A 14,628-nucleotide genomic window follows, 5' to 3' on the forward strand; every position below is an offset into this window, starting at 1 on the left:
TCATCCCTAATGGCTTCCTTCCATTATATGGAGTGGTATTGCAAAGGAAGCATTACAAATTCTTTGGACAACTTGAAATTACCTTAATCTGGGATGCACATTTCATTGGGCTTATAACCGGGTATCATTTGTGTTTTGTCTTATATGTTTTCCATGTTCTCACTGTTGCTCACACTACTTATATAATTTGTACTCTTACATTTGTGAACATACTAGTTGATCTAAGTATATGACCGATTTACCTAATAGTCCTTCAGGCTTCTAGCTCAACCTAGTTTTCTCCCCCTGTTTATCCCACCAGAAAACTCCTTTGTACCCTAAAAGGAATATATAGGCATATTTCCATGTTAGAAGTATACACTGTTGGTGCATGCTTATTACTCTGATGACATATATTGACTTTTTACTCTTACGTGGGAACATGTTCTGGAAGGCCAACTAAACTAACGTGGAATATTGTTTCTTACTTACGTCCTTTTGTACAATCTGAAAAATCTAAAAAACATATTTAAAAAAAAAAAAAAAGTGGTACCATGAGATCTAAGGTTGCAGTCTGCGTTTGGGGTGTCATTAGGATTATACTGAAAGTCCATGAAAGTCTTTTTCAGGCTACGGACCTTGGCGAGCAACCAGCGCTTTAGGATTATTACAGCCTTCCCTGGACACTTAGCCTGCAGCAAGCTTTGGAGCGGTGTATCCAATTTCCCCTCTTACCCCCCCCCCCCCCCCCGTTCTGATTAGGATTATACCGACACCCACAGCAGATCGTACACCCCATGTGTTTTGAACGCAGTGCAGGAAACAAGCACAGAATGGGGGTTTCCTTAATCTCATTCCAGTCTGAACAAGAATTTAAGACCAGCGTTGTGCTCTGCCAAGCTAGGTGAGGTGCCATTTAATCCTGCAATACTCAGCATTTATTTCCATGCACTAGGGGTAGTTTACAATGCCTTATTGCAGTGCCAATGTCTGTACCCTGAAGAATCTTTACAGGCTAGGTTACCACTTTTCCTCTAAGGACCAATCAGGCACAATTGGACATGCAACTTTTTACTAACAATATAAACAAAATGTTTCCCCTAAGGCTGTCAGTGTCCTGATTATTGTCACAGTGTAATGTGGATGTTGGCACTTTGACTAATTTTCCCAGGTGTCCATAAAAAGTTCAGTGTATGTTAAGATCCTGACTCCATGAAGCTGTTTTTATTACCGAGTCAGAGAGTTACACAAAAGGTGCCAAACCCGATTTTCCTCTGGTGATAACTCAGGTATGGCAGTACAAATTTAGAAAGTAAAAGTGATTTCAGCATTTCCAGTCTGCTCTACAATATTATAATCTTCCATAACATTTGGAAGAACAGTTTTAGGCCTCTTGCACGCAGATGGTGAAAATATGCCTAAATAAATTTTCTGTTGTTCTCCAATGCCCATGAAGCCGCAGGTGCCACATACAGCCGTCTATAGGTGTAAATGGCTGTTTACAGCTGAACCCATGGTTCTGTGCATCAGCGTTTACATGTGCACAGGCGTCCAACATATTTCCTGAACGTGGGATTTCCACGTTTGGGATTGGGACATACCTCATACATGCACTCGTGGGTAAATGGCAATGCACGGAAGCATCAGCATTTACAGGAGTAGGGTTGTATAAAGCCATTCACTTCTTTGGCCCACTGTGCATGGCACTTGTCGCTCCCCAAAGGTGGGAAAACATCAGGAGTTGTATATTAGACAAATGTTCAGCCTCTCATTATCCATGTACATTGTGTCTTAAAGAATTTACCCAGAAAGAAGCAGAGTCAGTCCTATGGTATCTCAGCCATTCAGAAACAGCCTTGTATTTTTATCAATGAATACAAGGCGTCGTCTGTGTGGTCGAGGTGAAGAGGCTGAGAGAGGCAGTGCAGTTAGGTTCACTGTGCCTAGAGAAAATTTGGTTACTAATTCGAAGATATCCAGACTAATACTGGCCATACACTACACAAAAAATGGTTCAAACTAATTTTCGAAAAAACAAACACTTGGCCATGATGTAGTAATGTCACTGGTCCCCTCAAAAGTGCCAGTTAGGTGTCCGATTTGTCCGCCACAATGTCGCAGTCTCTCTAAAAAATGGCTGATTGCCACCATTACTAGCAAAAAAATTAATAAAAATGCCATAAATCTATCCCCTAGATGTAGACGCAATAACTTTTGCACAACCCAATCAATATACACTTATTGGGATTTTTTTAACAAAAATATGTAGCAGAATACATATTGGCCTAAAATGATGAAAAACTTCTATTTTTTTTTTTTTAATTATTGGCTGTGTTCTATAGCAGAAAGTTTTATATATATATATATATATATATATATATATATACACAGTGCCTTGCGAAAGTATTCGACCCCCTTGAACTTTGCGACCTTTTAACACATTTCAGGCTTCAAACATAAAGATATAAAACTGTAATTTTTGGTGAAGAATCAACAACAAGTGGGACACAATCATGAAGTGGAACAAAATTTATTTATTGGATATTTCAAACTTTGTTAACAAATAAAAAACTGAAAAATTGGGCGTGCAAAAATATTCAGCCCCTTTACTTTCAGTGCAGCAAACTCTCTCCAGAAGTTCAGTGAAGATCTCTGAATGATCCAATGTTGACCTAAATGACTAATGATGATAAATAGAATCCACCTGTGTGTAATCAAGTCTCTGTATAAATGCACCTGCACTGTGATAGTCTCAGAGGTCCATTTAAAGCGCAGAGAGCATCATGAAGAACAAGGAACACACCAGGCAGGTCTGAGATACTGTTGTGGAGAAGTTTAAAGCTGGATTTGGATACAAAAAGATTTCCCAAGCTTTAAACATCCCAAGGAGCACTGTGCAAGCGATAATATTGAAATGGAAGGAGTATCAGACCACTGCAAATCTACAAAGACCTGGCCGTCCCTCTAAACTTTCAGCTCATACAAGGAGAAGACTGATTAGAGATGCAGCCAAGAAGCCCATGATCACTCTGGATGAACTGCAGAGATCTACAGCTGAGGTGGGAGACTCTGTCCATAGGACAACAATCAGTCGTATACTGCACAAATCTGGCCTTTATGGAAGAGTGGCAAGAAGAAAGCCATTTCTTAAAGATATCCATAAAAAGTGTTGTTTAAAGTTTGCCACAAGCCACCTGGGAGACACACCAAACATGTGGAAGAAGGTGCTCTGGTCAGATGAAACCAAAATCGAACTTTTTGGCAACAATGCAAAACGTTATGTTTGACGTAAAAGCAACACAGCTCATCACCCTGAACACACCATCCCCACTGTCAAACATGGTGGTGGCAGCATCATGCTTTGGGCCTGCTTTTCTGGGAAGATGGATGGAGCCAAATACAGGACCATTCTGGAAGAAAACCTGATGGAGTCTGCAAAAGACCTGAGACTGGGACGGAGATTTGTCTTCCAACAAGACAATGATCCAAAACATAAAGCAAAATCTACAATGGAATGGTTCACAAATAAACATATCTAGGTGTTAGAATGGCCAAGTCAAAGTCCAGACCTGAATCCAATCGAGAATCTGTGGAAAGAACTGAAAACTGCTGTCCACAAACGCTCTCCATCCAACCTCACTGAGCTCGAGCTGTTTTGCAAAAAGCAATGGGCAAAAATTTCAGTCTCTCAATGTGCAAAACTGATAGAGACATACCCCAAGCGACTTACAGCTGTAATCGCAACAAAAGGTGGCGCTACAAAGTATTAATTTAAGGGGGCTGAATAATTTTGCATGCCCAATTTTTCAGTTTTTTATTTGTTAAAAAAGTTTGAAATATCCAATAAATTTTGTTCCACTTCATGATTGTGTCCCACTTGTTGATTCCTCACAAAAAATTACAGTTTTATATCTTTATGTTTGAAGCCTGAAATGTGGCAAAAGGTTGAAAAGTTCAAGGGGGCCGAATACTTTCGCAAGGCACTGTATATATACAGGCAAGGCACCTTTTGCTGCGATTACAGCTGTAAGTCGCTTGGGGTATGTCTCTATCAGTTTTGCACATCGAGAGACTGAAATTTTTGCCCATTCCTCCTTGCAAAACAGCTGGAGCTCAGTGAGGTTGGATGGAGAGCGTTTGTGAACAGCAGTTTTCAGTTCTTTCCACAGATTCTCAATTGGATTCAGGTCTGGACTTTGAATTGGCCATTCTAACACCTGGATATGTTTATTTGTGAACGATTCCATTGTAGATTTTGCTTTATGATCTGGATCATTGTCTTGTCTCTCTTTTTGTTTATAGTGCAAAAAATAAAAACCACAGAGGTGATCAAATACCACCAAAGAAAGCTCTATTTGTGGGGAAAAGGACATCAATCATATTTGGGTACAGTGTTGCACGACTGCGCAATTGTCAGTTAAAGTAACGCAGTGCCGTATCGCAAAAAATGGCCTGGTCATTAAGGGGGTAAAACGCTCTCGTCCAGAAGTGAATAAAGGAGAATGTACACTATGTTGTCAAAAGTATTGGGACACCTGCCTTTACACGTACATGAACTTTAATGACTTCCCTGTCTTAGTCCGTAGGGTTCAATATTGAGTTGTCCCATCCTTTGCATCTTTAACAGCTTTAACTCTTCTGGGAAGGCTGTCCACAAGGTTTAGGAGTGTGTCTATGGGAATGTTTGACCATTTTTACAGAAGTTAATTTGTGAGGTCAGCCATTGATGTTGGGCAAGAAAGCCTCTTTCCCTGGGGGCACAGCTGCATGTTCGCTCCCGAGCTGCTGCTCTATGCATCCATAAGACACAATGAGTCGTGGCTCGGTGGGGTGTAACTTAAGAAATCAGGAACCAGACTGAATATGTTTAAATTAAGTTTATTAACATAAATATCCCTCTTCCAACACCTACACCAGTAAACCATAAACAATGTAAGTGCCAAAATAAACGTTACAGTGCAGCAACCCAAACGACAACCTAACAATGTACACATCTAGGGAGCAAACGTGAGCAGGACAAGGTCAGGACTGAGGTAGGAAACAAGGGGAGCAGAGCAGGGTACTGGGAGCAGGCCATAGGAACAAGGTGCAGGATCAGGTACAGGAACAAGGCACAGGGTCAGGATCAAGCAGGCACATGGCTCACAGGAAAAACATCTCCCAGCAGCCAGCATCAGGGGCAGCCTTATTACTCAGATAAGCTTACTGCTAGGAGACACCCGCTGGTGGGCACTGGAACCGCAGCCTTTGACTCCAGGAACAATAGTGCCACCAGCAGGTGACCCATGTATTGACACAAGTCCTGACAAAGGGGGCTATTTAAAAAAAATTGCAGTGTGAATGTCTTAAGCATTTGTCCAAAATGTCTTGGTATGCTGTTGCCTTAAGAATTCCCTTCCCTTGAACTAAGGGGACAAGCCCAACCCCTGAAAAACAGCCCCACACCAAAACCCCCCCCCCTCCCCATTCACCAAATGATTTGGACAGGTGCACAATCAAGGTCCATACAGACATGGATGAGCGAGTTTTGGGTGGAAGAATTTGACTGGCCTGCACAGAGACCTGACCTCAAACTGATAGAACACCTTTGGGATGAATTAGCGCGGAGACTGCGAGCCAGGCCTTCTCGTCCACATCAGTGCCTGACCTCACAAATTTGCTTCCGGAAGAATGGTCAAACATTCCCATAGACACACTCCTAAACCTTGTGGAAAGCCATCCCAGAAGAGTTGAAGCTGTTAAAGCTGCAAAGGGTGGGCCAACTCAATATTGAACCCTACAGACTAAGCTTGGGATGCCAGTGAGGTTCATGTGTGTGTAAAGGCAGGTGTCCCAATACTCTTGGTAATATAGTGCATATGAATGCTAAATGAAAGGAAACACATTTTCCTGAAAGGGCAAACTAGCCTCCCAGATTCTCTTGCGATTATTGCTAGCGCCTGCTTTAGCCGCTAGTGATAATCACTGTCTTTTCTCTGCGGGGACCGCTTCCCGTTGTGCCCCATCCTCTGTGTCTGTGGGGGGAATAGTGTCCCATCATCGGTGTCAACGGGATAAACAGTCCACATTTGTTGGCGTCCGTGGCAAGAACTATGCCCCATTGTTGGTGTTAGTGGGAGGAATAATGCCCCAAGGGCCATATAAAAGGCAAGCAAAGGGCTTCATCATGCCCCTGAGCTGCATTTCGGAGACCACTGCTCTCTAGTAGATGGGGGGTGATGTGTATTTACCTCTTGCTCTTGCAGTGCCATCTTGTGGTGAAATCTGGCATTAAGGCATGGCAGTAAAATGCAGTGATTCCCAAAGATACCACTATGCACTTGCAGATTATAGTGATTGCAAACAGCTAAATGAGGGTCCTTCAGTTGTTTGTTAGGGGGCTGCAGTAAATGCACAGACAATCTCCCAACCTATACACTTCCTTTGTTTTTAAATTCCAACTCATGCATTGAATGTAATCAGTTAAATCACTTACAGTGCATCTATTACATAAATGTATATTAATTTATTGCATCCTGTGATTCTCCATAACAATGCTATGCATCAGGTAAGATATTCTAACTCTGCTGCATTTTTCTAAAATTTATTTTAAAAGGTTACTAATTAGAGCATACTACATTGCTAGAAAAAAATAAAGGTTTTAAATTAACCCCTCTTGTTCTGTGCTGCTCTAAGAACATAGTGACCTCAGTAGAAGCCAAGCGTCCCTGCAGCTTGGCATAAGATGATACATTAATAAACAACACATGCATAATGGAAAATCATAGCGAGCAGCAGAAGAGAACACACAGGCCCATAGCAAACCTGACATATATCAGGGCTTAAAGGGGAATACATGTTTATAACATGTTATAACATGCTGTTATCAGACAATAAAAAAACATCCATAATGTATGCTGTGTTAGTTAAAATAATCCTCAGCATATACTTACCTTTCCTTTGCTTCCCTGAAAATTAATTTAGTGTCAGGAGCCAAGGGAAATACCCAGTACATCCAGGTATAGAGGATCATGTGACTCACTCCATGTGACAACATTGGGCCAATCAGTGCTGTCAGATGGGGATCCATAGCTTAGTGTAAGCTATGACTCTAGTGACTTGTAGCTGGTAGAGCTGGAATGGCTGAGAAACAAAAGGGGCTAAATGAAGGTGAACCTGTAGCTTCGCCCTGTGTGGGCAACAGGAAAACTAGTATGTTGTAGAGTGGGGGGTGCAAACTCAATTTTTACAGGGAAAATGCACATTTAATTAAACTCACCTGCCTTTATCAATGGATCTACCAATCATTTTGACATGGATGGCAAAGCAACCAGAAAACAGATTTTTTTTTTTAATTAATATTTTTTTTTATTGGTTTTACATACAAAATAATTCAACCAACATCCAACTATCATTCCACATAGAATAAGAATTAGTTCAAGTTTGGGTACAGAAAAGTGATGGGTGGCCTCTACGGTTAAGCCCCAAAAAGGGAAGAACACGTCTGAGGAGTTCTGTACAGGTGCAGAACAGGCATGGGTGTCCTCAGGTAGGGGCATGGGGGGGGGGCAAATGCCCCCCCCCCACTTGAATCTCAGCTTCCCTTTTCAAGTGGTTGTTGAGCCACGTTATACCATCCCGTCTGGTCTGTTTAATAATCATGTGTGCCTGTGTATCTGTGTATGTGTTTTTAATAAAATAAAGCCATTCTTTACCATTTTTCAGAGGGCCGAGCACCGCTCACGTGACCCATCGGCTCTCTCCTCTCCCCGTCTGACAGCTGCCTGCAGCAGGTGGGGCCTTGGATTTCTTACTGATGTCAGTCGGGAGGGGAGGAGGAAGGGAGGGGGTGAGGAGGAGAGAGGCGGTGGGTCACGTGAGCAACGAGTGGCTCTCTTAAAACTTGTCAAGAATGGCTTACTTTTATAAAACACAGACACAGGGGCACACTGTAGACAGGATATGAAACTTTAAATGAAACTACAGCAGCAGGAGGAGAGGGGTATTTCAGGTATACTGCTACGGGGAGGCCGTTCTGTGCAGAATCACATATATATACATGATTCTGCACTTCCGCCTAGAGGGTATGCATGCGCGCCGTTGGCAGGCCGCTTCTGCTGCGATTACTCACAGCAGGAGCTGATCTGTGGGTACTGGGCAATGGACGTCTGCCGGCACCTGCCATTCACCACCAATCTATCACTTCCCTTAGTAAAAGCACTACGCAGTTTACAGAAAAAAACTGGTTAGGAATACAGGTAACCCTTTGATCACACTAGATATTAAACTTCTTCCAAGCAAGTCTCATTAGTACAGTGACAGTGCATCATTTTTGCACTGATCACTGTTTTAGTGTCACTGGTTCCCACAAAGGGTAGAAAGTGTCAGTTAGTGTCCGATTGTCCTCCACAATATTGCAGTACTGCTATAAGTCGCTGATCACTGCCAATACTGGTAACAAAAAAAATAAGTAAATAAAAATTCCAGAATATATATACCATAGTTTGTAGATGCAATAACATTTGTGCAAACCAATCATTATACGCTTATTAGGATATATATATATATTTTTTTTTACAAAAAATATGTAGCAGACTACATAGTGGCCTAAGTTTGAGTTTTTCATTTTTTTTATTGGATATGTTTTATAGCAGAAAGTAAAAAATATTGTTTTGTTTTTCAAAATTGTTGGTCTTTTTTTGTTTTTTAAAGCGCAAAAAATAAAAGCCCAGTGGTGATCAAATACCACCAAAAGAAAGCTCTATTTGTGAGAAAAAAAATGACATACATTGTCAGTTAAAATAACGCAGTGCTGTATCGCAAAAAATGGCCTAGTCATAAAGGGGGGGGGGGGATTTTCCAGAGACCAGGTGGTTATTGATACATATGGCCTTAGCAAACCAAATGCAATCCAGTAAGAGTTTAGATCTACTATAATCCCATGTTACAGTTCAGTTTTTGGCAACCGCTTTTACATTAAGTGTTGGATGCTAGTAGCTACCACTACAAGCCATACAGCATTCTCTGTAAATGAAGCATTGGGCACTGGACCACTTAATCTGGGTAATAATAGAAACCTTTAGCGATTCGTCTGGTATAGACAAGCTTTTCTTAGGCAGCTGTCCAGGAATCAGTCACCATGCGTGCAACTCATAACACAAACACAGCTTTAGAGTTAATGGAGGAAAGCTCTATAACAAGGAATGGAAAGTCCAGAATACATTTTTTTTTTTTTCAAAAGACATAAACACTAAAAACAGCCAACATGTTTTGGTGTGTTTAAAAGCTTTTCCTCCATCAGGGCTAAAAAGAAATTATAGAAAAGATTTTGTAAAGTACGTATAGGGGCTTATTTGCTACCACTGCAAAGTGCAAGATCTGGTGTAGTTGCGCATGGTAGCCAATCAGCTTCTAACTTCAGCTTGTTCAATTAACCTCCTCCCCCTCCTCCCTCCGGCCACCCAGCATATATATGGCTGGGTGGGAGCTTCCCCCTTCAGAAGCAGAGAGATTGTACGGCCGATTGCCCGTGCAGCTGCGCGATCCTGGTGTGCCTGTTTCCCCTGGACACAGCGCAACTCCGCTCGTCCGGAGAGCTCTGTGATTGGCCCTCCCAATCACATGACGGTGGTGTCCAATCACAGCCTTTATGTAATGTCAACAAAGCCATTGTAATGGTAATCGGTTCTTCTTCTCCTCACACAGAGCCTGTCAATGAGGAGAAGAAAAGCAGATCTGTGCTGCTAGCTGGGGATAAGTGAGTTTTAAATTGTTTTTATGCTTTTTACACACTGATCACCCAGCTAGTGTACCCAAAACAGTGTCCCCAACACAGTGAAAACACCTGTCACACATCTGTCCCAGGAAAATAATCTGTTACAGTGAACATCTGCCACATCTGTCTGTGATCTTCTGGCACATCTGTCCGTGATCATCTGGTGCATCTGTCCGTGATCATCTGGCACATCGGTCCCTGATAATCTGCCACTTCTGTCCGTGATAATCTGTCACATCTGTAATCATCTGGCGCACATCATATGCCACTTCTACCAGTGATCATCTGCCACACCTATCTATATTCATCTGCCACATCTGTCCATGATCATCTGCCACATCTGTCCATGATCATCTAGCGCACATCATCTGCCACATCTGCCAGTGATCATCTGACCCACCTGTCTGTAATCATCTGCCACATCTGTCTGTAATCATCTGCCACATCTGTCTGTAATCATCTGCCACATCTGTCAGTGATCATCTGGTGCAAATCATCTGCCACATCTGTCTGTGATCATCTGCCACATCTGTCTATGATCATTTGCCACATCTGTCCATGATCTGCCACATCTGTCAATGATCTGCCACATCTGTCCCAGTCAACATCTGCCACATCTGGCCGTGATCTGCCACATGTGTCCCAGTCAACATCTGCCACATCCCAGTGAACAACATCTGTCACACATCTGTCCCAGGAATCAAAAAATTTTAGCAGTGAGGAGGTTTTCCTTATACTCCAAAGTATGTCGGACAAGAGTAGTGGGGAACTCTCTCTGTCAGACTTGGATAGCGAGTATGAGCCAGTAGAAAGCAGTGGCTATAAAATGGAAACTGTGTAAAAAAAAACAGGTTTTCATTTTCTTTCTAAATTTTCCAAAAACTTGTGGAAAAAATGACATGTTTAAAAGACTAATTATGCCTAGTAGAATATACATTGGGGTGTTTTCTTTCCAAAATTGGGTCATTTTGTGGGTAATTCCATTGTCCTGGTGCTCCAGGGCCTGCCTTCAAAAATGTGATAGGTACTCAGGAAATGAAATGTGTAATTTATGCCTTTAGAATGCCTGATGGTGCTACTTGGGTGTTGGGACTCTGTATGTGGCTAGGCTCTGGAAAAGTCTCACATATGTGGTATTTCCATACTCAGGAGGAGTAGCAGAATATATTTTGGGGTGTAATTGGAAGTTTATCTATGTCATGTGTAAGAAATAACTTGTTAATATGACAATTTTGTAAGGGGAAAAAAAATCTTCATTACCCAAACTATCGTGGGCAAAAAATTGCAACTTCAAAAAAAAACTCACTATGCCTCCTACTAAATACCTTGGACTCTCATATTTACAAAAAGGAGTAATTTGAGGGGTATTTGTACCGTCCTGACATTTTAGGGCCTCAAGAAATGAGATAGGTAGTGAGTACATCAGGATTGATTAATTTTTAATGATACGTAGCCTAGCTTGAAGACTCTATAACTTTCACACAAACCTATTATCATACACTTATCAGGATTTTTTTTTTTACCAAAGACATGTAACAGAAGACATTCTGGCCTAAATTTATGACAAAATTTGATTTTATTGGATTTCTTTTTAACCAGAAAGTGGAAAATATTGTATTTTTTCAAAATTGTTGCTCTTTTTTCACTTATTTTGCAAAAAATAAAAAACCCAGTGGTGAAAAAATACCACCAAAATAAAGCTCTATTTGTGTGAACACAAAGATACAAATTGTATTTAGGTACAGTGTAGCATGACTGAGTAATTGTCATTTAAAGTGCGAGAGCACTGAAAGCTGAAAATTGGTCTGGGAAGGAAAGGGGTAAAAGTGGCTAGTATTGAGGTGGCTAAGCTTTAACAAAAGAAATACCTGGAAGCTGATTGGTTTCTATGCAGAGCTGCACCACTATTTGCACTCTCTAGTTTTAGTTAAGCAACCCCTTAGTTTCTAAAAATTTGCAATATATACAACACATCCAGGAAAGGTATTTAGACAAATTCCAGATATGTGTTGCAAATTCTAGAAGCTGTGTGTACTTGTTATGTAATACATCTTTTATATTTTTCTATTCCGCCCTAAAGAAGGGGGGGGGGCATTTGACCCCCTGTATGCATTGGCTATTTATACAGCATACATTAGAATAAAACATATTCTGGACTATACACACCTATCATGGTATGTTTCTCCATGAATGATTAATACAGCATACACAAAAAATGGCGCTGGATTATATCTTTCGCTTTGGATTTCTTTGCACCTGCTTCTTACCTGTAAATTAAGCTGTCATCTGTGGAACTGTTATACTGCACCTGGTACATCCGGATGCCAGGAATGTTCCTGTCTAAAGACCACTGTATAAGGACTGAGTTATGGCTCAACTCCGCAGTAATCACCTTTCTTTCTGGATGGCCAGTAGAGTCATTATTAGAAGCTCCAGGCTTAGCTGGTGTAAGTATATCAGAAGGCCCCTTATCTGGTCTTTGTGCTCTTTGACTAGCATTTGCTGGATGGGGTAGGGGACTTATGGTCAACTGTACAGACCCCGTTGCGTCCCCAGCAGTATTAGATGCAATGCAAGTAAACAAGCCTGTGTCTCTTACAGTAGTTATGCTAATCTCCAGTGTGCCATTTTCAAAGGAGACAGATCGAGAGGAATTTGATACCACTTTGCCCTCAGGTGACACCCAGTGAATGGTAGGCTCAGGGTCCCCCACAGCTTTGCATTTCAGGACAACTGCTTCTCCCTCCATAACTGCTGTGTGAAGCGAGTGGTGGGTGACAACAGGAGGGTCACACATAAATTCTTCCTCTGATATACTCCAAAAATATTTTCCTAAAAGGTTTGTCGGTGATGCACAGGTTTCTAGGTCATCCTCCCTAGTTAACCTCCGAAGCCATAGAAGCTCACAATTACAATGTAAAGGATTTCCCCCAAATCCCAGAACAAGTGATGAAAGTGGTGACCCTTTGGACTTTGCGTAGACAGGGATGCGGAGAAACAAAGGATCTGGGGGAATAGTCTTTAGTTTGTTGGAAGTCATGTCTAGCCTAGCCAATTTGTGAAGGTTTGTAAAAACTCCCCCAGGAACATAGTCAATAAGATTGTGATCAAGGCTCAGAGAGTTTACATTGGTCAGTTTAGCTATGGTCTGCCAAGGAACTTGAGCCAGGTTGTTGTAGGAAAGGTCTAGGTCTTCTAGAGTACCCACAAAATCCTGGAAAGAATTTTGTGATATGATGCTGAGCTGGTTGTTGCTAAGGATAAGATGTCTGAGGTTCATTAGTCCTTTGAGCTGCTCGTCCCCCATCGATAATATACGGTTGTTGTCCAAGTGTAAAGCCCGTAGTCCACGAAGATCAGCAAAGGTGTATGGTGTGATATGGCTGATGGTGTTTCTTGATAGTGTAAGGTGGAGTAATCTGGTCATGTTGGTGAAATCCTTCCTGCGGATTATTGTGATGAAGTTGTCAGTGAGCCTTAATTCCACAGTCCGACGATCTATCACTGATGGGACAAACAGCAGTCCTGTTTTGGCACACAGAATTGCCAAGGATGGAGCAAGGTTCTGGCACAAGCATCTTTTGGGGCAAAGCTGGGCAACAGCGATACCCACTGTTAGGGTAAAAATCCAAAGCCAAAACCCCTTCATGATGCAGGAACTACAAAAAAAAAAAAGAAAACAAACATTGAAAATTGGTCAAATATTGCATCTTAAAGTGTATTTAAAGACAGTTCTTATTTACTTTGGATGGAATAGAGAATTGTTAAACACATGTATTTCTTTTTATTTGCCATATGTTAGTTGGAGAGATTTTCCCTCTTTTCCATGAGACAACTCAAAACGTTTGATTTTTTTTTATCACTTTCAGTCCAAATGACACTAGTGGGTTTATTTATAAAAATAGTAGCCTAAATGCCTTAGAATTCATATCACCATTGTGATCCATATCCACATAATGTGTCTAATATGTGTATCTTTTATGCAAAAAAAAATTGGAAAACGTAGGACTTTAATGATACCAAAAAACCTGACCAACCATGTTTAGGCATATATTAACATGAAACACCCATGTTGAACTAACAGTCCACTCCAAGGGCAGATTCGGAATACATCTCAGATAAGCTTCATCCATTCTAGGAGGTGCAGTTGTTGATCGTATTTGTCTATATCTTGTTGTATCTGAACAATTTGTACATCTACAACAGAGCTTGACCGTAACTATCTTTCTGATAAGGTAGGCTGTTGACCCATAAAGCACGCTGAAGTCTCAGCAAGCAAACCTACTACCTACTACCTATTTACTTACTGTAAATATGGCAAGGATGATGAGGGAAGCAATATGTGATACATAATATGTACATGTGATCATGCTTTGTATTACTCTAGATTTTTAACAATATTATACTGTTTTATTAGTTGTAATAATAAAAATTTAAGATTTTACTCTACTCGCTTTTTGGTACTGTTAAAGTCCTAAAGCGGAGTTCCGGCCACAAAATCGACATAGTCGATTTTGTGCCATCCGCTTGCTTATGGTCACCTGAAAAATAAATGGATAGTTACGATTTTTTTTTTTGTTTACTTACCTTGTTATTGAAGAAAAATATACTCCCCTTTCTTCCACTCCCTCCCTCTGCGGCCGCGGCCCGCGCCGTGACTTCCTCTTTGCATTGATTCCTGGGAGCTGAACGTCATCGCTCTCAGGAATCAATGCGCCTGCACTGGCCCCGCTCGTCAATTCTGGTGCGGGCACGTCATTCCCTGCTAAACAACTTCTGGGCATGCCCAGAAGCTGTGGAGGGATGACGCTCCCGCACCGGAAGTGACGAGCGGGGCCGGTGTAGGTGCATTCTGGGAGAAGAGGACACGGAAGAGGACGCGCTGGCTTCAGCTG

The 14,628-nt window shown here is 41.5% G+C and overlaps 1 protein-coding gene across 2 annotated transcripts in view; it reads right to left on the reverse strand.

Moving 5' to 3' along the window:
- Nucleotides 1–14,628, reverse strand: part of LOC309559343 (leucine-rich repeat and fibronectin type III domain-containing protein 1-like protein) — a 147,155-nt gene that overhangs the window by 72,630 nt on the left and 59,897 nt on the right. For both annotated transcript variants that reach the window (XM_082262576.1, XM_082262577.1), the window contains exon 2: nucleotides 12,001–13,392. In XM_082262576.1, coding sequence (XP_082118702.1) covers nucleotides 12,001–13,382 — 1,382 coding nt within the window. In that variant the 5' untranslated portion in view covers nucleotides 13,383–13,392. The remainder of the gene's footprint in view (nucleotides 1–12,000; nucleotides 13,393–14,628) is intronic.

The sequence above is a fragment of the Pelophylax lessonae genome, assembly GCF_965119305.1.
Source record: "Pelophylax lessonae genome assembly, chromosome: 7".
In the NCBI taxonomy this organism is placed as follows: domain Eukaryota; kingdom Metazoa; phylum Chordata; class Amphibia; order Anura; family Ranidae; genus Pelophylax; species Pelophylax lessonae.